At 41.6% G+C, this 24347-nt stretch overlaps 1 protein-coding gene across 1 annotated transcript in view; it reads left to right on the forward strand.

Moving 5' to 3' along the window:
- The window catches only part of YIPF4 (Yip1 domain family member 4), a 686237-nt gene that overhangs the window by 122518 nt on the left and 539372 nt on the right, over positions 1-24347 (forward strand). The window contains 1 exon segment of the mRNA XM_044060191.1: positions 9540-9711. Within this exon segment, the coding sequence (XP_043916126.1) occupies positions 9540-9711 (172 nt within the window).

A 24347-nucleotide genomic window follows, 5' to 3' on the forward strand; every position in this document is an offset into this window, starting at 1 on the left:
CCATGAGAATCAAGTTTTCTATCCCTTAACTAACCTTCTCCAGGAGTCAGAGAGGCGGTAAGAAGAAGTGGTTCCAAAAATCTCAGGGACCTTTCCAAAATCCATGCAGTGATAATTCCTCCAGATTCAGAGGAGGAAATTTTAATGGAAAACATCATAGAGGGCAGAGGAGGCCCGCAGAGTCAGAGTTTCTTTTCCAGACAGGCCCTTCCAGAGATCCTGAAATGCTGCCTGACTGTCCAACTCTGGAGGCAGCTGGTGGGACGATTGTCCTTGCACCCAGATGCCTGGGGAAATATGACCAAAGATTCATGGGTGCTAAGAATAATATCCGGAGGTTATTGCATACCATTTTTCCTACTTTCTTCCTCCAAAACAGACTCTTCCGGACATTCCACCCAGTCAAAGGAAAATAGCAGCACAAGAAATCCAAAAGCTGCTAGAAAAAGTCATCCAAAAGGTCCCACAAGACTAAATAGGATTTGAAACATATTCACTCTTCTTTTTATTGCCCAGTATAACAGGTGAGCTCAGACCCATTTTTGGTTCTAAGCAGTTTGAATTAGTATGTGAAGAAGTCAAAGTTCCAAACGATCGCGGTACAGTCCAAACTACCCTTTCTTCACAAGGATGATTGAGTGTGCTGCATTGTATGCATCCTGAAGATCCATCATATCAAAACAGACAGCTGCTCCTGAGGACACTTACGCTTTTGGCTGGGGGACAGTTATTACCAATTCAGAGCACTGCCCTATGGACTCATCACAGCCCCCATTGTGTTTACCAAATGTGTGGCAGTGGTGGCAGCTCACTTGAGACTAAAAGGATTCAAGTATTTCCATGCTTAAATGACTGGCTCCTCACCACCCCTCCAAGCATCTGCTTATGCATGCCAGGGACTATTTGCTGCAGATTTGCAAGTCATTCATAGATTGGAATACATGCATTTGGTCAAATGGCAGAGTATGGACGCTACAAATGCTGAACGCAGTGACCACAGTTTTGAATGTCGAATTTAAAGATGCCAAACCCGGAAATACCGAACGCTGGCAAGGCTAATATTCCCCCATCTCGACCCATGGTAACGCTTGTTGCAGTGGTTGTGCGTCTGGGAATTACAAATATGAAGTTGTGCACGATATGAGCGTTCATGCCTGAGAGTTTCGACATTTAGATGTGGTGAAATGGCTGTTTGGCATTTGGTTGCACGGCGAAATGCATGTATTCCCATAGATTCATATGTTCATAGGTGTTTACTAGGCTAATGACCATAAGGGGCTTTTTAAGCCTAGCCATGCGTCCCAAATTTCTGTCAAGTTCTGGTACCATTGATTAGTGCAAGCAGGGGCTTGGGAGATGAAATGTTTACAAGCAGGGGCCTGGGAGTTGAACTGTTTACAGGTTGCCTGTGTCCATGAGAGACACAGGTGATAAGCCAGACATAAATTTGCTGTTCCACATCCAGTTGTCCAAGTTGAACTTGAATTGGGTTAGGGAGGAACTGTGCTTCACATGGATGGGGAGCTTGTTCCAGAGAGGGGGTAGATTCTGGGATACTTGCCTGTCTCTTGAGCAGGTCTGTTTATATCCCAGGCAATTTTTAAGTCTATAGAATGGGTAATTCTGATGCTGTTTGTTTTGTGGATCTGCAAGAGGTCCATCAGAGTGAGGTTTGACAATACCCTGTATGCCAGGCACAGATCTCCCCCCAACAGCCTGTAGGAGATAGAATAGAGGACTAGAGCCTTGAGGTGGTCTGCATAGGACATTTTGCTTACTCCCTGTGTTTTTTTAGTGAGCAAACTCTTATTTGTTGGATATGCCCGGTTAGGTACATACCAAAGAAGGCCTTTGCACATCAATGATGGGTCTGATGAATGTCAAATACGGTGGAGGTCTGAAGAATGCCGAATAAAGTAGAACAGTGACTTCCTTGGACCTAGATGCCGTACGTTTGTTTATAAGTTGCACAATATAGAATGATTTCCTCACTACTGTAGTCAGGTTATGGTCAAAAGCTAGATTTACTGTCTGTGTTCCTAAGTCCCTGACTACTGGGGTTGGCTCTAATGGGTGTGTTGTCAGTATGATAGTTACTAAGGGTGGATGACTTCTCAAAGGATACTTTTATGCATTTTTTGGCATTTAGTTTTAGTCCATGGTTTTGACACCAGTTGTCTGTCAACTCTTCCTGGAGAATATTTGTGTCCGTGTGGGATTCAATAACCGCTCCCAATTTGCAGTCCTCTGCAAATTTAGTTAGCCAGACACTATTTACATTAGCCTTGACTTCAGGGAAGTAAATGCCAAAAAGGAGCGGTCCAAGGACCGATTCCTCAGGGACTGTACTTGCAACTGGCTTCTTTGTAGAGGTGGACTCCCCAGTTCTAACTTATTGGGTTCTGTCTGTGAACTAGTTGGCTATCTACCGGGTAACATAGAGTTTGTACCTAACCTCTTGAGTTTGTCAACAATGCCTGAGTGGGGTGTGACGATGTGAGGTAGTGCCAGCTATGCCAGAGAGGGTAGGGCAATGCATGATTAACATATGCCAGTATAGCTAGCTGGAGTTTTATAAAGAATTTTATGTCACTTGTATATCAAACCGATTTGTACAAATGCTTGTGTTAAAAATTTATTTGTAAAGCTGCTTTTGTTAAAAATGTATCAACAGTGGGTCCTGCTGGACAGAAAATAAATATACATTTATATCAGACTGTATTGTTAGGCTGCATTGGTGCAGTGGTTAGCTTGTCGCCTCACAGCAAGAGGTTCTCCTGTTCGATTCTTGGCTGGAGCGCCTTCTGTGTGACGTCTGCATGTCATCCCCGCGGTCGAGTGATGTTTAAAGACCTGCAGGTAGGTGCGTATGTGAATGGGTGTGCCTTCTTTGAAGGTTGGGCATAGGGCTGGCAACTTGGCACTGTAAAAATCTACTGCCAATCATTAGGCGGACCAGAGTTCCGCCGTGGCAACCCCTAACCGGGAAAAGCTAAAAGACAAACAATTGTTGTAACTGAGGAAATTTATATATGTTATGTTAGAAAGGAAGGGGTTAAGCTTACCTCAGCTTACCTGAAGAAAAATAGAAATTTATTTACTTGAGTTAGGTCATAAAGATTTTATCTCGCAGGACAGAGTACAGGCAGAGACGCAATGTTTGGGCTGGGATCCTGCTCTTATTGTTCTTAGTGGTGAACTAATTGCTATCCTAGGGTGCAAGAGAATGGCGGGTTAGTCTCTACAAGATGGGTGAGAGTATTGGAATTGTTTTGCAGTCTCCAGATGCTTTAGCAAAGCTCTAGGTGTGTATTATGTCACATCTGTGCTAGATTCTAGTTCATGTTCTAGTCAGGGGGATAGTGTAGGAACCACATAGTCGGATGACCTGATATGATGTCATTCTATAGCCAGCACTGAAAATTGTATTTCGATATTCGTGAGGGATGTGATAGCGACACTCAGCACTGCGTTTTTGGAACCTGAAAACAGACCACTCACCCACTTCATCTTGTCTTGCTTTTGTAAGTAACTTAACTAGGGAACGGTAATTTATCAAAATAAATAGTGAGACTAGTTAAATACTGTTTTTTTTTTAAGTCTTTCCATCTGTGTTATTTTTATATTTCCTGTGGATTGAAACTCTGGTGTTTATTGTAAATAGATATTTAGTGTTTTCATAATTTCTATTTTATTATTTATTATGAAATATATCTATAACTTTCATTTGGCTGGTCTTTCAGAAAATAGTTTAACCTTCAAGAGTAATTGCATTTATTTGGTGGCACTGTGGGCTTCATGCTTCTGAAAGTCTTGCCACTGGGTTAATGCTAACATTTTTATAAGTATTAATTTTACTAAGAGTAATTGGTTACTCTGGTAAGAGCCATAAAGTAGCTGACTGGTGGAAGCGTGAATCTACCTTATAGTCTGGGCAGAGGGGGCATAACTGGTAAATCTGTGGCAGCCTTTCCTAGGTGTGTCTGTCTGTGTGTGCGTATGAAAATCAACTTGGTGTGTGTGTGTCATCTACTTGGGTACAGGGACACTGAGCACCGAATCTGCAGAGAGAAAGGTGGAGTCTTATTTGGGGCCTAAGAGGAAGTCTAACCACAGGTCTGAAGTGTGCTCTGTGCTTGTTGCAAAGAGCTGTATCTGAAAATATTGCATGTATCCATTTTTGTTCCAAGTGAACACTCCCCACCGGTGTTAATGGTAAGGATCAAGGCTCCTTTATTACTGGCCCAGAGGAGGGATGTCACATGGTATATCGTGTCAGTTGCCTTGACCAGGTCAAGGTAGGCATTGTGAACCATTTTGCCCTCATCAATTGCTTTGGTGACCTTCTCAGAAAAGTCCACCAGGTTGAGTAGACATGAGCTACTCATGATGAAACCAGACTGGGTTGGGTCCAGTGTCTTGAGGTTTACTGTATCATTACTGATCACTTCCATGATAATTCTTTCCATGGCTTTTCATATAAGACTAGTGAGACTTATGAGTCTGTAGTTTCCAGGATCTGCAGATGGCCCAGCTTTGTTCAGAGGGATTACTGTTGCTGTTCTGCATTCATGAGGTATGAAGCTTGTTTGGAGGCTACAATTAAATAGCAGTTCCAGAGGGCCTGATGGGTCATGTTTCATGCTATTTACAAGGCGTCGTGGGATACTGTCTGGGTCCATTGATGCAGTGCTCTTGAAATTAGAGCATTAAGGATCTGTTAACAATAAACTATGCAAAATCAAACCTAACACCAGTCAAGGACAACACAGGTAGCATCATTAGTTCCTCATCGCATTTCCACCATCAGAAGTCAGGTTCATTATCTTTTTTTCCCTACCATCTCCTCCAGCAAAATCAGTGCTTCAAGCACCTGGTTCCATGGCAGCAGCCATTATATTACTTCCTTTGACATGTTTCTCTTTGCGTCTTCTCCAGTGGACTATAGTTGTTCAGTGACCCATTCTGCATCAACCCATATCTTTTCCAGTCAAGCTTACTCTAATTTGCAAACACACCCACTGGTGGATACAATTGGATCATATTCATGTAGGCCGACCCTTTGTTCTACCACCCCCAGTGGCCACAGTGACCACAGATGCTTCTCAACTGGGGTAGGGGGCATTTCTTGGGGAAAATGGTCTAAGGCATGTGGTTCCCCCCAAGAGACTGATCTGCATATGTCATTGTACTAGAGATGAGAGCAGTCGTACTGGCATTGCAGACATTTCAAGATGCTCTTCCTCTAGGGACTGTTGCAGTTCAGGCCAACAACATGTCTGTAGCCTGGTACATCAGCAAACAATGAGGAATTCAGTGTTGTTCCCTCTGCAGAGAGGCCATGAGAGTGTGAAAATGTGCTTTCTCATCAGACCGCTTTCTGATTGCAGTGCACATTCCAGGGAAAACTAATGTTCTAGTGGACAAACTAAGCAGGTCCATCTTGATGCCTCACAAGTGGTCTTTCAGTCTGTGGTGGAAATGATCTTCCATAGTTGGGGCCAGCCTTGTGGCGACCCCCCCCCCCCAACAACAAGTGCAGCCTTTATTTTGCTCTTCTACCCCTCGGGGGAGTTATCAAGAGATCATCCAAGCTTGGCCTTCTGGTCTCCTTTATGCTTATCCCCCTCTCCCCTTGATTCTTAAATTTCTGCAGAAAGCAAGTCTGCTGAAGAGCTCAGTAATCCTCATTGCCCCTTTCTGGCCTCAGCAAGTATGGTTCCCCTTCCTTTAGTCTCACCTTTGCTATCCTCCATGGATACTGGAGCCAACTCAGGATCACCTCTCTTACCCATCAGGAATCCAACATCCCCACATAGAGGTTCTCAAATTTAACTGAATGGTTTCTTTACTTCCAGTAATGGTGGTTAGACAGGCCAGGCTCTCTTACCCTTTACATACCAGTATTTTTCTTCTCAAAAATAACCTACTAAAAATGTATACAAGAGCAAATGGAAAATGTTCTCCCTTTGGGGTTTGAATAATGAGCTTGACACTTTTTCGACTCCAGTTTCTGTAGTTCTTCAGTTTTTAACGACTCTTTTTAAAGGAGGAGCAAATTTCTCTACAATTAAACTTCAAGTGGCAGCAATTTCTAATTTTCACACAGGTGATAGAAATGATTTGACGACTTTGTCCAAATCAGGCAAGGTTTTTCTGAAAGGAATTTTTCTTCTAAGACCGCCAATAAAGGACCCCTCACCTCCTTGGGATTTAAGAGTTGTGCTACGAAGTCTAACTCCTAAACATTTGAACATTCAGCTAAAACTGATTTAAAAATCTTTTTATGGAAAACAGTTTTTTTAGTAGCCATTACTTCTGCAAAGAGAATATCTGAACTCCAGACTCTTTCTTCTAAAACCACATAATTTTTCATAAAGATAGGGTTACTTTATGGACAAATACTTTGTTTTACCAAAAGTTGTTTCTGAAAATATTAATCAGTCCATTCATTTACCAGTTTCTTTCCAAATATTTAAAATAAGGGAGAATACATGCTTCATCTCCTTGATGTGCACAGGCAGTTATGTTTTTATCTTCACAGGACTAAACAAATTATAAAATCAGATCAACTCTTTGTCTCTCTTTCACCAAAATGACTAGGTTGTTCAGTCTCTAAAGTCACTCTAGCCAAGTGGATTACAGATTGTACTCACCGTAACTAGTTATCTTTGTTGTCCATTGTCAATCTTCCTCAACTCCCCCCTCCCCCATCCTTTTTATGGAGAGACCTATTGGATTGTATTTGGAACCTACAGTTCCAGTTTTGAGCCCTTCCTTTCTCTGTCAGCTATACCTGTCTCTGTTCAGCTGTAGGGTTATATGGCAACAAACTCAGTCTGAGATAATCGAGATGGAATATTGCATTATGGGTACAGGGAGGAGCTTGAGAGCTGGATCGCAAGTCTGTAGTATGTGGCTGAGTCAAATCTGAGGATTGGATCAGAACCCATGGGTTGAGGAAGAATGAAAATGGACAACACAGATGCCTAGTTATGGTGAGTACATAACTTTTAATTATTTAAATGTATACCTGATTTCATTTCAAACATTGGGGTGCTGATTAAGCCTTGTCTGTTGTAGTGGTATACAACGTTTTTAAGATTGAAGGGAAATTTTGCCCTCAGACACAAGAAGTGGTGATGGGAGCCGCGTTTGCCCCAAAGTATGCAAACATTGTTTTACTGTTTTTGGAAAGCAACCTTTTGTTTCCTTCTATATTCTCACAGTCAATGTTGGGATTTATACCTTAGATTCTTAGACAAAGCCTTTATAATGTGGAACGGGCCCCTGTCAACTTTAGAGGAATTTGATGAGTTCATAAATTCCACCACATAGTTTTTAAAGTCCACTTATAATTATTCACATGACAGCATAGATTTTTTTGGATATTAATTTAGTAAAAAACACAAAAAGAAAAATCTAGCAAAAGCTAGACTTTCCACTGTGATACCTTAAACCTCTTGTATCAGAGGCAATATGGGATATATGTAAATTACCCTTTAAGGATATCAGGTGTTTCAGCTAAATGGCAATTCTGAATGTCCATGACTTTTTTCTTTTACTTTGTTTTATGGACAATTTCAGGCCAATAAAGCCAAACACCCTCTAGCTGTGGACATGCATGTTTCTGCCTTCTTATGGCATCATCAGCCCAGTATAAGAGGAATGTTTGGTTAACATTTGGAAACACAGGGTTGTATTGTCCATAAAACAAAATAAAAGAAAAAATCATGGACATTCAGAATTGCCATTTAGCTGAAACACCTGATGCCCTTAAAGGGTAACTTGCATATATCCCATATTGCCTCTGATTCAAGAGGTTTAAGGTATCACACAGTGGAAAGTCTAGCTTTCTTAGATTTTTCTTTGTTTTTTACTACCTGGATATTCATTTATATAAAAATGAAACTGAGGATTGTTTTTCTTCAAATGTTTATAGGAAAGAGACTTTAACAGCTATTTACATTTTAAAAGTAACCACCCTTGCAAACAAAAAATCAGTGTAATAAAACGTCAGATGGTACAGATTTCTAGACTTATTTCAGAATAAACTTTTTTTTTTACAAACAAATGGACTATTTGGTTGATTTATTTTGGGAGAGGGGATACCCCAGGAATCTTGTTGAAGACATTAAAAGTAACATTACTCAGGGAAGAACTGGTAGATTCTCCTTGACAGTTGAAATAAAAAACAAAATAGATACAAAAATTGTATTTGTACAAACACCGATCGGGTCAAGTGTGTGAAGGGCTTCTTTAAGGAAAATTGTGGAACCCTTACTTTGAAAATGTAAGAGAAGTGGTGGGGGCGTCCCTTGTTTACACCTTTAGAAGAACAAAAAAATATAAAAATGGTGTTGGAACACAGTTATAAAGAAGACTTCGGGGGGGGGGGGGTTGCAAGAAAATATAACTATTGTTTAATTTTTGACAAAGCGGCACTCCAGATCAGTCAGAAGAATTTGAAGCATTACACCCTACCAAGGGCTAACTGCAGGATGAGAGCTGTGATGTATCTTGCCATGTGTTCTGCCTGTGTGGCATTTTGTGTTTGAAAAATGGAGAGGTCCCTGAGGGAACAGGTTTCTGAACCTGAATTTGCCAGTAGGAATAAAAATTGTGAGTGCCCTTGCACACCACAGCCAAAGTTGTAACAGTAGTTTTGGTTTTGGAAAAAAATGTCACCTTTTTCAGGATGGTGGGAGAACATTTTAGAATGTAGGGAGTTGTGGTGGCAAATGCATTTTGCAGCTCATATTTTACCAGGGTTTAATGAAGCAGCTAATATTATGTGCCCTGTAAGAAAAAGAGCAAATGTGGTTTAGGCACTGCATTGTTCACAATAATTACAGTGGATTAACTGAGGTCAACTATATATTTGTAATTAGTAAGTTGCATTTAACAACATTTTTTTTTTACCTTGGTGTTTATGTAATAGTTTTTAGCGTACTGTTTAAAATTTTGTTAGCAAGTCATATTGACATGAACTGGTTATAAAATGGCTGAGATTAGTGTAAGTTATGTATTCTGATGAAGTCTGTGATTTCGTTTGAAAGAACTTAATACACAAATAAAAAAAAAACATTTAGACTTTTATCTTGCCTTGCTGGTCATCCTTTATACACATTTGGTTTGATCCTTACACAGATTGTTCTTTCTGTTAAGGAAGTTTTTTGGCTGCCTTAGGAATGATGATGTTACCTTGCCTAAAGCTACCTGTAGTTTTTTTTTTTTTTTTTTTCCTCGGGCAGTAGATAAATCCCTGGTAAACAATGTGTGATTTTTCTGGAAAGCAACATTTTGGGAACCTGCAGCAGAGTGGGTGTTGTAAGGGGGAGGGGAAATGCAGGGGTTAAGTGGTGGTTTTTGTTGGAGAACAGGGACATAAAAAGTATAAAAAAAAACTTGTAGAAAGAGAGTGCAGAATATTTTATTGGGAACGTTTGTGACAAAAGCAGATGCAGTGTAATTTGAAACTGAGTCTATAGTGATATATTTTTTGCTGACAATATTTCTTTTTTTGTTTCAAACTCTAGGGAGGAGCTGGATATTGACCTGAAGGACATTTATTACAAAATACGTTGTGTCTTGATGCCAGTACCTTCTTTGGGGTTTAATAGGCAGGTAGTGAGAGACAATCCTGACTTTTGGGGTCCATTGGCAGTAGTACTTTTCTTTTCCATGATTTCACTATATGGACAATTCAGGGTAAGTAGACAAGTTAACCATTCTGTTTTCATCTTTGAGCTATTATTATCTTGTCTATACATCCATTAAAGAGCAGAACTGTGTATGTTATTGAAACCATACTGTTTATTGGTAACTCTCAATGATGTTATCCAGCAGTATTGCTTACTTGTGGAAGCTATCCTGCTGAAGATACAAGTAAGTCCAGCCAGTCGGCACATTTTTCTCTTCCTGAATACATCCAATTTACAACCTAAGCAAGAAAGTAAATGCTGGTACATAAGAGATGTTCAGGAGTGCAATTCCTCATAGCTTTCTTGTCCCAGGATTAATATCTGAGGCTAATATTTAAGGGGAAAAAAGGACTTAAAGATGGTGGTGGTAGTAGGATAAAAAAGGGTCCACCTTTGCCAAAGGGAAAAAAATGAGGAAAAGAGGGAAGGGTGGTGGTTGCATATATTTGAACCTGTTTGAATATCTACTGTTATAGTAAGATTTCACACAACTGTGCTAAGCATTAGATTGTTGAAGTATTGCTTACTTCTGGGAAGATTCCCAAAGTTTTTATGCCGATTGGGTGGTGGTCTGAGGAATAGAGCTGAGGTAGAGTATCCCTTGTAGGATAGAAATGGTAAAACTAACTCTGGTTCTTGAGAAGGTATCTATGTTGTAATGTTTGGTGAAAGTGTGGATGGAAAACCAAGTCACTGTTTCCTAATTAGATCTTGAATCCAGGTCTTTGAAAAATGCCCCAATAATCCTCAGTAATATATACATACCATACAGCAGCATGGTCTTTAAATGTTTGATAAGTGCTGTTTTGTGATCCCCAACTGGAGGAACAGTAGAACAAAATAGAATTGCACTGGTAAAAAAAAAAAAAAGAAAAGAAAGAAACATGTTGAGACTATGCTCAACTTGGCCTTCATTCACTCTTTGATAAATGCTATTCTTTGATACGTCAGCAATGGAGTCAAATGTAAGCAGAAAGGAATATCCTAATTTATTTTACATGTTTGCAAATGTCATTTGTTGTACTTGAAAGCACCATTCAGTTGCATAGTCTTGATTCATTGAGAAGTGTTTCTCTGTTGTACTTGATTTTTTTATTGATTGTAGGAACAAAATCACTGCTTGAAATTTGTTATTCTGTTGTATTTCTGATAACGAGATTCTTTTTTATGTACTGAGTGTGTTGGCATGATGCTGGGCAGTGCTTCCAATTGGGAGTGTTGACAGTGGGCGAGTTGGACACTTGGTGTGTTTTATACATGTCAGTTTTTGTATAGGATGATTATCATCTACAGTGTGAAGATGGGGAGAGAACACAAAAAGTAAGGCATCCAGTACATTGTAGAGTTAGCTTGTTGCCCTGTTTTGGAGCTCTAGGCCTTTAAGTTGCTAATTATTAGATATGGATGAACAGATTAAGATTTTCCGATCTTGTGTAATATGCTTTACTCTCTCTTTTAAATTTTAGGTGTATTTTAATGTGCTACAAGTTAGAGAACAGGCTAATTCTGCTTGTACCAGATATCCTTGAATATGTTACTGGATGTAGTATAATAGAACACTTTCTTGTGGTACACCAAGGGTTGTTGAAGCTGATTCAAGGTTCATGCTGACATGACTAAGTGTGTAACACAGGTGGCAAGAGGAAGTAAAAAACAGCTGTCAAAGCCAGACGCCTAACAACAGAGAGCTTTATGACAAGAGACTCATTTTTGATAGCAACTAACCATCTCACTGTGTGTATACATACACACACACACACACACACACACACACACACACACACACACACACACACACACACACACACACACACACACACACAGACATATTTATAAATTGCAGTTTAGGTCATAATGTTGCCTGGGCTTGACTTGTATTATAAATGCATTGCTTTCTGCTTTTAGTTTTGAGGTTGTGTCTTCTTGTTGACACAATGTAATTTAAATAGGTTCATCATACTGACATAAATTTCACTAGTTGAATTGTTTTATTAATTGTTAAGATGCATGGCGGGATTCTTTGAATGAAGTAAAAACATGAAATGATGATGTGAAATATAGATGTTCATCATATTGATCACTGCTGCAGTAGCCTTAGCTGCATGGCTTGTATCCTGCCAAGAATATAATATCCGGACAGCTTCCAAAGCTTCAGGGCACCTTCCACATGCCAAAACTGTCAGGCTGCTCGAACTAAGCTGACTAAGAGGTAAATTTGAGAGCCAAGCCATTCAGAGTTTTACTGCCACCAGAGAGTACGTTCCACTGAGGCTTTCGAGAATCAAAAGTCTGCTTGTGTTCCTTTGTTGAAATAAGTTGTCCTTCCATATCACTGTGCAGTATTCTTTACATTAGGGATCTCTTGCCAAGGATAGCCCAACATCTGGACAGTATACCAAAGCCTTTAGGTCTTAAAGGTGCAGTATGTCATACATATGCTCCCTGCGCAAGGTGTAGAGCATTAAGGTGACTTAAGGATACAAGCCCTCAGAACTTCTTTGCCACCATTCCGAATGTCATTCTCAGACGTTAGTCTGAACACCCTTCTGCTGTGCTGGCTACCAATCCATTTTCAGATAAGTGTCCCATTTGGGTTTCTTCTCTCCTTTTTCTGTTTTGTATAGTATTTGTGTTCATGTCATCCAGGAGGGGAAAATGGCAGTGTGGGAGGCAGATTCCACATAAAGACAGTCACAACCAGTGTCTTTTTTTTGTTTGGGTGCCTCTCAAGACCATAAACAGTGCTCTATCTGCCAAGAGTTTGTGCATAAGACCCCGAGTAGCTGTCTCTCCTTTTTGTCCTTGTGTCTTGAGAGCCAACGACCAAAGCTGTTGGCTTAGGGTGCTATCCAGACTACTTCTGTCCTGAAGGCCAGCGAGCTAACAAGATGGACAAAAAATTAGGCCCAATCCAGTTGCTGTCCAGCCTCCTGCAAACGTCTGTCTAGAGGCTAATGAAAGCCCTGAAGACCATCCAGTGCCTCCTTCAGATGTTCTTTGTGTTTCACAGATGCCATCTTTACTTGTGGGATTTCCCGCAGTGGAAGCCCTTGGCTCGCCCAACTACCAGAGTAAATTTCTTCCTACCTCCTATGACCGGCAGATGCCCTTGACTGACATCAGTACGCCAGGGTATAAATGGAGTCCACTGACCTTATGACCGCTGTTCTTTCTTGCTGTCGGAACCCAAAGCATCCAGTATATGCGTTGGTCGGTCTGTGCCTGAGTGAATACTTCAGAAAGCTAAATACCCTGTTGGCAATTCTTTTTCTAACTAATGTCAGAGAAAAGTGAACCGCTGTCTTTGATGTCCTTCAAGGATGCATCTGCAGTCATAACAAATGGGTTGTCCTGTCGTCAGGCAGCCCTTCGGTCAGCCGGATTCCAAAGTCTGGGTCTGGCCTCGGCTGGTGTCGCACTTCACCCGACGTCATCTCTGCTGGTCTTCGGGTATAAAGGCATCAGCCGACGCCATTTTCCTCAGTCTTTCTTGCCGCGTGGTGCCCGAAGCAGAAGCTGTTCGCAAGTGCCGGTCGGTCAGATCCAGAGATTACTACTACCGAATACTACTTCCAAGACTTCTAAAAAGCTAAGTACCCCGTTGGGGACTCTTTCTTGCCTCAGCCGATGTCAGAAAAAGTAAATAACTGTTTAACTTGTGGGAAACAAATACCTCATAAAGATTTCCACTCTTACTGCTTACCTTGTTTAGGCCCAGACCACGACGTAGCAGCCTGTTTAGCCTGTGCTTCCTTCAACCGACGAACGCTTAGGCGTCGGTCAGAGTTTGCTGAACAGTTTTTCGGCTCAGATTTTGCGTACATTATGCCGTCGGATCCTCCGACTTCTCAAATTGTTAAAAAATGCAAAGAAAAAGACCGACACTCGCGGTCCGCGGTTTCGGCCAAAACCACGGTTAAGCAAACCGTGAGTGTCTCGGTTTCGGCCGAAACCGAGCAAACGGGTCAATCTTCAGCCGAATCCATGACTACTACCGAGGCTCCTGCTACCCTAGTTGAATCGGCCTCTGAAGTTTTGCCTACTAATGTGGTTCCTGTAGAATTATCAGACACCATCCCTTTGGATGTCTCTACCCCAGCACGTGGTGCTGCTAGGCCTCCTGCAGCCATGTCTATTAAGGCCTTTGCCAGGGCTTAAGCAGCCAAAACTGCTAAATCAGTGCCTGTTAAGCCCCCCTCACACAGGCCCAGTTCCAGTTCTCAAATGCTTACTCTGGCAGAGGATCTCATCTCTTTAATAAGGGGATCCCAATCTCACCCAGACAGGGCCTCTCAGCCTCCAGAAAAGAGACCTAGAGCAGAGCCCACAGAGCCAGTGTCCTCAGATGATTCTTCTGATGATTCAGACATTACAGACCATCCAGAGGCTCCTTTTTCTACTTATGAAGATTCCGATGCTGAAGAATCTATTCCATCTGCCTCTCCACCAGAGGAATTTTCCTTTGGCGAAACCTTACATGCCATGAGAGAGCAATTCCAATGGCAGGGACAAGATTTCTCAAATTCAAGAAAAAGGCTTAGGACCTTTCTACACTTACCGCAACATAGGCCCTTAGCTATACCTCCAGTTCTGCCTGTTGTGGATGATGCATTTAATGATGTTTGCACTGCTCCTGATACTTTACCTCCAGCCCCTGCCAAACCAGATAGGTTTTACAGGGTACCGGACACTCATCACCACCTATACAAGGCCCCACTTGCAGATCCTGAGACTATCTCCCAGGGGCCTAAGGCAGTAGCTTCGACCTCAGCAAAAAACCCTCTCCCTTCTGAAAGGGAATCCAGGTCCTTAGAGAGATGGGGTAAAAAAGTTTACACCTCTGCTACTCTTTCAGCTAGAGCTTTGAACTGTCAGTTTCATATGATCCAATACCAAGAGTTTATGCTTGATCAGTTAACTAAGAAACTGTCCTCTGATGACTCCTTAGATAAGAAATATGTTTTAGAAATGGTCAATAACATTCAGCAGGTTAGTAACCATTCTTTAAAATGTGGCTATGATGCACTGGAGGCTTCATTTAGATCAGCCATGACTGGCACAGTTATAAGAAGGCATGCATGGTTGAAAGAACAGGTCTTGCCGGATCATGTTAAAGCAAAGCTGTTAGATGCTCCTATGGATAAGGCCAGTCTATTTGGTTCTCCTGCTCAGCAAGTAATGAAGAAAATGGAAGAGAAGGCAAAATCTGTACAAACAGTTAAAGATTTCTTACAGGTTCAGCCCCAAGGTTTAGCAGGAACTGGCCTTCCAAAAATTGGTCCTTTCCAGACTCCTCTAAATCTCAGAGAGGCAGGAATAGACGTTCCAGAGGCAGAAATCAATCCAGAGGAGGTGCCTACAGAGGACGCCAGTGGCAAGGCAATAACCAACGAGGCACAGACACAACCACTGCCACTGCAACAGGACAATCACAGTGACTTGGCTCTGACACCGCCTACCAGGGAACAAATAGCAGCACCCTTAGGCGGAAAGTTAGCCTTATTTTCAGAAAATTGGCACTATATCACAAAAGACAAGTGGATTTTGCAGACCATAGACCAAGGCTACAGGTTTCACTTCCACACCTTACCAGTAAAAGAGGAATGCCAAACCTACCTCCAAATCAGAAAACAGAAGCTCTAAAGCAGATAGCTCAATTAACAAAGATGAGAGCTGTGGAAAGAGTACCACCAGCAGAACAGGGCAAAGGATTCTACTCCAGACTCTTCCTAGTACCAAGAAAAGAGAAAAGTTGGAGACCTATTCTCGACCTGTCCGCCTTAAACACATTCATCATTGTTCCAAAATTCAAAATGCTGACCCTACAGCAACTTCTTCCCATGCTGGGCAAGGAGTGTTGGCTGGTAACTCTAGATCTCAAGGAGGCATACCTGCACGTCCCCATACGACCAAATTGCAGAAGATACCTCAGATTTCTTGCAGGATCAGAGCATTATCAATTCTCAGCATTGCCCTTTGGCTTATCTACTGCGCCCAGAGTATTCACAAAATGCCTGGCATCAGTAATCGCTCATTGCAGGCTACAGGGAATCCAAATTTATCCATACCTGGACGACTGCCTGATACAAGCAAAATGACAAAAGACTTACAAAGAGTCATTTGCTTACTACAAGCCCTGGGATACACAGTCAATTTAAAAAAGTCAAGACTAATACCATCCCAAACAAAAACATTCTTGGGTGCAGAATTGGACACAGTAAAACAAATGGCATTCCTAACTGCAGAAAAACAAGAGCAACTCCCTCATTACTTCTTGGCATTAACAAAGCAGAACAAACTAACAGCAAGGAAAGTACTGCAGGCCTTGGGCTTCATGGCATCATGCATAATCCTGGTCCCCCATGCCAGATTGCATATGAGAAAACTACAGTGGTACCTAAAGAATTTATGGTCTCAACACAGGCACAGCTTAGAAACCGAAATACCACTAATCCCATGCCTGAAACAAGAGTTCCTATGGTGGGCTCAAGCATGCCAGTCAAACCCAGGCTTGCCCTTCCACAACTTTCAAGCAAGCCAAACCATCACAACGGATGCCTCAGACCTAGGTTGGGGGGCCCACATGCTGGACAAATGCATACAAGGATTATGGACCCCAGATCAACTGCACCTGCACATAAATCAAAAGAAATGCTGGCAGTAAAACTAGCAATCCAGAATTTCAGACCATTCCTCAAAGAAGGCCATTTGATGATAAGGACAGACAACACCACAGTCATGTGGTACATCAACAAACAGGGAGGCACTCATTCATACCCCTATGCCGAATGACTCTGGACCTATGGAATATGGCTCTGAGCTACAACATTCAGTTACAGGCAATATTTGTACCGGAAAAGAAAACATCCTAGCAGACATGTTAAGCAGAACTACCTCGGATGCTCACGAATGGATGCTACACCGGACATCTTCAAGGCCATCACACAGAAATGGGGAATGCCACAAATAGACCTATTCGCATCCCCACTCAATCACCAGCTCAAGAAATTCTGCACAAGGACATACCACCCACTTGCATGGAAGGTGGACTCTCTATCCTTCAGTTGGAAAGGCCTGACAGCATATGCATTCCCACCTCTTCCTTTGATGCACAAGATACTACTGAAAATCAAAGAGGAGCGCCCAAGGATAATTCTGATAGCTCCAAATTGGCCAAGACAACACTGGTATCCATTGCTGAGGAGCATGTCACGGGGAGAACGTGGACACTACCCTGATGCCTTTGATGTTAACTCAGAACGACTACAACATCATGCATCCAAATCTAAAAACTCTGCAACTAACTGCCTGGAACATTACATAACAGCAACTAACCCAGATTTATCCCAAAGGGTTAAAGACATTATCCTGAGGCCCGCAGACCTTCTACAAGAAGGAACTATGCAGGGAAATGGAAAAGGTTTGTCATTTGGAGCACTGAAAGAGGAAAAGATGTGTCAAAGATAGATATTGCCAACATCCTGGAGTATTTGGCAGAGCTTCTCCATACAGGCCTGTCCTATTCCTCCATCAAGATACATGCATCAGCTATTTTTGCAGAATACAGCTTCGATCCCCTGTCTTCTCACATCCTCTACTCAGGCAGTTCCTCAGAGGAAACAAGAATGTAAAACCTCCTAGGAAACCACCATTACCAGCATGGGACTTGAACTTTGTGCTAGAAAAATTGACACTCCCTCCATTCGAACCAGCAGCAACAGCAGATCTTCAACACCTATCCTGGAAAACTGCTTTCCTACTGGCAATTACTTCAGCAAGAAGGGTTTCGGAACTACAGGCCTTAATGGCAGTACAACCCTTCCTAATCTTCCATCAAGATAGAGTATCCATGAGAACTAATCCTACATTTATGCCTAAGGTGGTATCCAGAGTGTCTCTAAACCAGGCAATCCACCTACCTACCTTCTTTCCCAATCCACAGAACAAGGGGGGAAAGACTGCTGCATACCTTGGATGTACATAGACAGTTGCGCTACTACCTGGACAGAACCAAGGGCAATAGAAAACTGACCAGCTTCTAGTGGCCTATGCAACAGGAAGGGAAGGAAAAGCAATTTCCAAACAGACAATTTCCAAGTGGATAGGAAATTGCATCAGATTCTGTTACTCCTACCATGGAAAACCAATTCCACAGAACATAAGACCTCACTCTACAAGGGCTACAGCCACTACCACAGCTTTCTTACGAGGAGTGGCAACCAAGGACATTATTGAGGCGGCTACTTGGACCTCCGTGCATACATTTGCCAAGCATTATAACTTACCTCTATACTCTAGATCCCGAGCAGGGTTTGCCACTGCTGTATTGCAAGGGATCCTAACTACACCATAATTCTTCTTCCTCCTCCCTAGTTTGGCTATGGTATTCTACCCATTTGTTATGACTGCAGATGCATCCTTGAAGGACATAGTACAGTTTTGTACCTACCATAAATGTAGATGTCCGAACAGGATAGCATCTGCAGTCAGGATTACCCACCCTCCTTCCCCTCTGTCGTATTCCTAGGGTATTTACCCTCCTAATAGCTAGCTGGGGGGATCTCTTATGGTGTATTTGTTTGTATATATGTACATACATGCTTATTTTTTGTGTTTGCCTACCTTTTTTTTGGAAACATTGGCATTTACCCAAAGTTTAGTTTTCCAAGAGGGCAACTGGCATCTGGGGCAAGAAACACTGAGGAAAATGGCGTCGGCTGATGCCTTTATACCCGAAGACCAGCAGAGATGACGTTGGGTGAAGTGCGACACCAGCCGAGGCCAGACCCAGACTTTGGAATCCGGCCGACCGAAGGGCTGCCTGACGACAGGACAACCCATTTGTTATGACTGCAGATGCTATCCTGTTCGGACATCTACATTTATGGTAGGTACAAAACTGTACTTTGTGGTAAACACATTCTACACCAGGATTTCCACACCCTCTGTGTTACTTGTTTGGGCCCTACACACCATGTTTCCAACTGCACTCGATTCTCCAGAACTATTCAGAGTAGGGCAGACGTTTTAGCTAGATTTTTTAGTGAGTCCTCTGAATCTCCCTGTGGGATGGCGTCCATTTTATAGATCATTGCGTGTATTGTACCTAGTCAACCACTGTAGCTAGATAGCACGTGCATGTAAGTTACTGAGCACGTGCAAGATCAGTGCCATTTTGTACAGTCAGCCAGAGTGAGTGCAGGCATGAACAGAGATGCACATGTGAGTGTGTTTGAAGTAATGAGTCAATCAGTTAGCTTAAATGCATGTTCCAGTTCCAGTTCCTGATGTGTTTATGTGCAGTAAATATCTTGAACTCATACACCACTTCATTGTCTCTTTTGAATGCATGAGACAAGTGACATGGTGTCAGGATGGGATCCAAAGTGAAGCAACTTTCAAACCATGATGTTGTACAAAATTAAAAGTGGAGAAATGTACAGGAGCCAACTCGCAAACAGGTCAGCGGTTATTCAAAGGTACTTAAACACGTTTAAATGATTTTCAGAGAGATTGTTGTGCATTTGGGTGTAATTACAAGTACCTGGTCTATGCTTATATTTAAATAAATATTGTTATTGCAAAGGGATTTCGCAGACCTTGGACAGCTGGTGTTTGATAATATTGCTAAGAACTGGCAAGTGTTTGAGCAAGAATATGATGTTTTCATGTAGGCTGCATTTTTTGATAAAGATTGCACATACAAGGCATTCATGCTTCTTAATTTATCTGGCTCAAAAACCATTGAGCGGGAACATTCATTTGTGTATGCACCTGCCGTGTATGCAGGGGAGGGGTGAACCACCATATTGTGATACAGGCTGAAATATGTGAAGACCCTGAGTACTTGAAACATAAATTTAGTGAAATGTTTAACCTTCAAATGAATATTATGATGGAAGGGCACATATTTTACACTAGGAATCAAAAGCCTGGTGAAACTATAGCAGCATATATTACCGACATGAGAAAGAAATCAAGAATGTGCAGATTTGGTGATCTGAGAGAGAAGCTGATTAAAAGACGGGCTTGTGTGTGGAGTTAATAATAATGTAGTGAGAAAGATTTAGCTTTAAGAAAGTGAATTAACATTGAGCGAAGCCATAGATATTTATCAAATATATGAACTTACAGAAAAGCATACGAATATGCTTACAAATGAAAAAAAAATGTATGCAGCGTCTGCCAGTGCGAATGTTAATAGTATAAAACAAAGCTAAGATGAAAAAGAAATATAAACTGAAGGGTGTGGCAGTACCCAGCCTCATTGTTAACTATAAACCGAATGGGGCAGCTTCTAACCCTACCTATAAATCAAATGAGGCTGCAACAAGCAACCTTATTGTTGTTCTTCTTTCGGCTGCTCCTGTTAGGGGTCACCACAGCAGATCAACTGTTTCCATTTCTTCCTGTCGTCTGCATCTTGCTCTGTCACACCAACCGCCTGCATGTCCTCTCTCACCACATCCATAAACCTTATCTTAGGCTTTCCTCTTTTCCTGTTACCTGGCAGCTTCATCCTTCGCATCTTTTTCCAAATATACTCTGCATCCCTCCTTAGCACATGTCCAAACCAACGTAATCTTGCCTCTCTGGCTTTGTCTCCAAACCTTCCAACCTGGGCTTGACCCTCTAATATACTTATTCCTAATCCTGTCCATCCTCGTCACACCCAGTGCAAATCTTAACATCTTCAGCTCTGCCACGTCAAGCTCTGACTCCTGCCTTTTTGTCAGTGCCACTGTCTCCAACCCGTATAACATAGCTGGTCTCACTACCCTCTTGTAGACCTTCCCTTTCACTCTTACTGGTACTGGTCTGTCACAAATCACTCCTGACACTCTCTTCTCCTCCCACTCCATCCTGCCTGTACTCTCTTCTTCACCTCTCTTCCACACTCACCATTACTCTGAACTGTTGATACCAAGTACTTAAACTCATTCACCTTCGCCACCTCTACTCCCTGCATCCTCACCATTCCTCTGTCCTCCCTCTCATTCACACACATATTCTGTCTTAGTCCTGCTGACCTTCATTCCTCTTCTCTCTAGAGCATATCTCCACCTCTCCAGGGTCTCATCCACCTGTTCCCTACTCTCACTACAGATCACAATGTCATCTACAAACATCATAGTCCACGGGGACTCCTGTCTGATCTCGTCTGTCAACCTGTCCATCACCATTGCAAATAAAAGCAACCTTATTGTTAAATGTTGTAATTGTGGAGGCAGTCATGAACTTAAATGAGAGAAGTACTTGGCTTTTGGTCAACAGTGTCATAAATGTAAAAAGTGGAATAAATTCAAAAGGCTTTGCAAGTCTAAAGTGGCACATACTTTAATTAAGAGAGAGCATCCAGCGAAGCAAGTTGATCAGTTAGAGAGCTGTGAGCAAACATTCTATGTTGATGGTGTCCCTGTGATAGATGAAACAGTTAACACAGTAGGTTATCAGCAAAGAGTGAAATATTTTGTACTGTTCAGTTTAATGGGAAACCTGTAGAGCTTAAAGCAGACACTGGAGCCAAGTACAGTGTTATAGCAGCACAAATGTTTGCCAGAGTAAAAGCTGGTGAGACACTTGATTCAGCAAAGTGTGCAAAGCTAGTTATTTATGGCGGTGAAGGGAGTCAGACTGATGGCGCAGTAGTTCTCGCATACTTCTCTGCTGGAAACAGCTGTGACTTGCAGTTTTACATAGTCAAAAGACAGGTCCAATCATTGTTGGGCCTCAATGACATTTTGAGAATGGGACTAAACTACACCTTAAAAAGGGCACAGTATACTCAAATCAAGGGGTGGCGTAAGCCATACAGAATCGGGCTAGGCTTATAATTGCCCCAGGCAGATAGCCAAGTATGAACCTATGACTGATTTCATTTAATAAAGAGGTCCACCATATAAGTCTGAACAACCAAAATAGTTTTATATGGAATATTTTTAATGAATATGCTGATATTTTCACAGATGAGCTTGGTAAACTTCCAGTCACATATTCCATGAAGTTAAACCTTGACATAAACTCAGTTATCAGACCAGCCAAGAAGTTTCCAGTAGCAATGCAGAGCAAAGTAAAAGCAGAACTTGACAAAATGGAGAATTTGAGTGTCCTTACTCCAGTAAAATAACCAACTGAATGGGTATCCTCCAAGGTTGTAGCTCATAAGAGAAGCTCAGATGACAGTTGAATATGTGTTGATCTGAGAGACTTAACCAGAGCACTTAAGCGTCCTAATCATCCCAAGCTTACAGTAGAAGTAGTAGCCGCTCTCATGCCAAATGTCACTATTTTTTCAGTCTCAGATGCAAAAAGTTCCTTTTGGCAAATTTCGCTGGATCACAAATCTTCATTGTTAACCAGTTTCAGTACACCCTTTGGTAGATACAGATTTTTGAGAATGCTATTTGGAATAAACTCTGCCAGTGAAGTGTTTCAGTGTGCAATGGAGCTAATTTTTTTTGCTGTCATAGTAGACAACATTATTGTAGAGGGCAGTGGTGAAGATGAACATGACAGAAACCTCTAGAAAGTTCTAGACCGTGTGCATGAAGTCATTCTTAAACTGAATCCTCAGAAATGCAAATTCAAACTGAAAGAAGTTACTTATGTGGGTCATTTCTTTACCAGTTTTGGGCTTACAACCAGATCATCTAAGCAAGCAGCAACTCTTGAGATGTCCAGTTACAGAAAATGTCACATGTTTACAACATTTTCTTGGTGTGGTCTACTATTTAGGAAAGTTCATCCCAGACCTTGAGTTTTCAGCACCCTTACATGAGTTGACCTACAGAAAAGTAAACTGGTCCTGGTTGGCACAATACCAAAGAGCATTTGCTGTTCCTAAACAGAAAATTGCCAGTCCAACCACATTGAGGTATTATGATGTTCACAAACTTGTAGCTCTTTCGAATAATGCTTCCAAGTATGGTCTTGATGCAGCAAGTCTTCAGGAAGGCATACCAGTAGCCTGTGCATCCAGAACTTTAACCCAAACAAAAATACAGTATGCACAAATTGAGAGAGAGCTTTTGGCAGTAGTGTACGCATGGTCAAAGTTCAATGATTATATTTATGGAAAACCTGTTCAAATAGATCAACTAGAGACTGATCACCACCCTCTAGTGACAATTCTGTTTAAGCCAGTACATTCAGCCCCAGCATGCCTGCAATGCATGATGTTAAAATTGCAAAAGTACAGTTTCAGTGTAGTCTGTACAAAAAGAAAATATCTCTACCTTGCTGATGCTTTGTCTAGAGAACCCAGACAAACAGCAGTGCAGCATGACGATGAGAAAGCAGACTTTGAAGTCATAGATGTCAGAAAAGTTTCATCATCACGTTTTGATGAACTCTGAAGTCACACAGTCTCATTCCTAATTCTCCAGAAGCTACATTTTATCAGTCAAAAATTACCAGCATAACATACCAGTCTACCACTTGACATTCAGAAGTATTTTCTTTATCAAGGTGAGCTGATGATGGAATCATCGTGAAGGATCCAAAAGTGGTAATTCCTACACCATTACAACAATATATCAAAATTTTGCATCATGGTCACCTGGGTACTGATTCAACCAAAAGAAGGGCAAGAGGCATAGTATTTTGGCCTTCTATGTCAAAAGATATATAGAGAGAAACTCTGGCATATTCAGTGTGCAATAGTACTAAATTGCACCAACAAAAAGAACCACTTCAGCTAAACCAGACTGTTGCTACTGATATTTTCAGATGAAATGGTCAGTGTTAGTGTTGGTAGACTCTTACTCAAATTGATTTGAAATTGACCTTCTTCCTAACTTAACATCCAGCACTGTCATTACCAAATTGAAGAGAAACTTTTCTTTCCATGGTACTCTGCACGGAGTCTTTTCTGAAAATAGTGCACAGTTTACAAGTCAGCAGTTGAAGAAATTTGCTGAGTCTTGGAACTTTGTCCATGTTACTAAGTAGTCCTGTGTATCCACAGTCCAATGGATTAGCTGAGCATGCAGTTCAGAGTGTGAAACAGTTTTTAGAGAAATCCAAGAGAGATGGTACCTATGTGTTTCTTAACGTACTCAATCTCAGAAACATTCCTCGAGATGACTTACTTGGTTCGCCTGCTCAGAAGTTAATGTGCAGACAGACGAGAACAACTTTATTGATCAGTAAACGATTGTTATCGCCAAATGTAAAGAACAAAAGCAAGGTCAAGGCTCAACTTTTGTGAAAATGTTAGTCACAAAAGTTGTACTACGATAAGTCCAGCAAACCTCTTAGACCATTAAGACAAGGAGAAATTGTGAGAAAGCAAACATCTAAAGGATATGACCGAGTGGGTATTATCAAAAAACTTTGTGAAGAACTGAGATCTTGCATCATGCAAGCTGAAGGAATGGATTTCAGAAGGAATTGAAGACGTATGCCTCCAGTCTCCAAACCAGTAATGCAGCAGATTGCCTGTGCCAGAGACTCTTTCTCAGAGGGATTCTACACTTGTTCGAATCCTAGAGAACAGTGTACTTTCTTCAAATAATCCTGATGCAATCCCCAGAGTTCCGATTGTAAAGAAATCCCCAGAGACTGTCCCTGTTAAACCCAGTCACAGTTTTTCTGTAACCAGATCAGGCAGAATTTCCTGACTAATTTCAAGATACACAGCGA

The sequence above is a fragment of the Protopterus annectens genome, chromosome 1.part2, assembly GCF_019279795.1.
Source record: "Protopterus annectens isolate FY-2018-M chromosome 1.part2, PAN1.0, whole genome shotgun sequence".
In the NCBI taxonomy this organism is placed as follows: Eukaryota; Metazoa; Chordata; order Ceratodontiformes; family Protopteridae; genus Protopterus; species Protopterus annectens.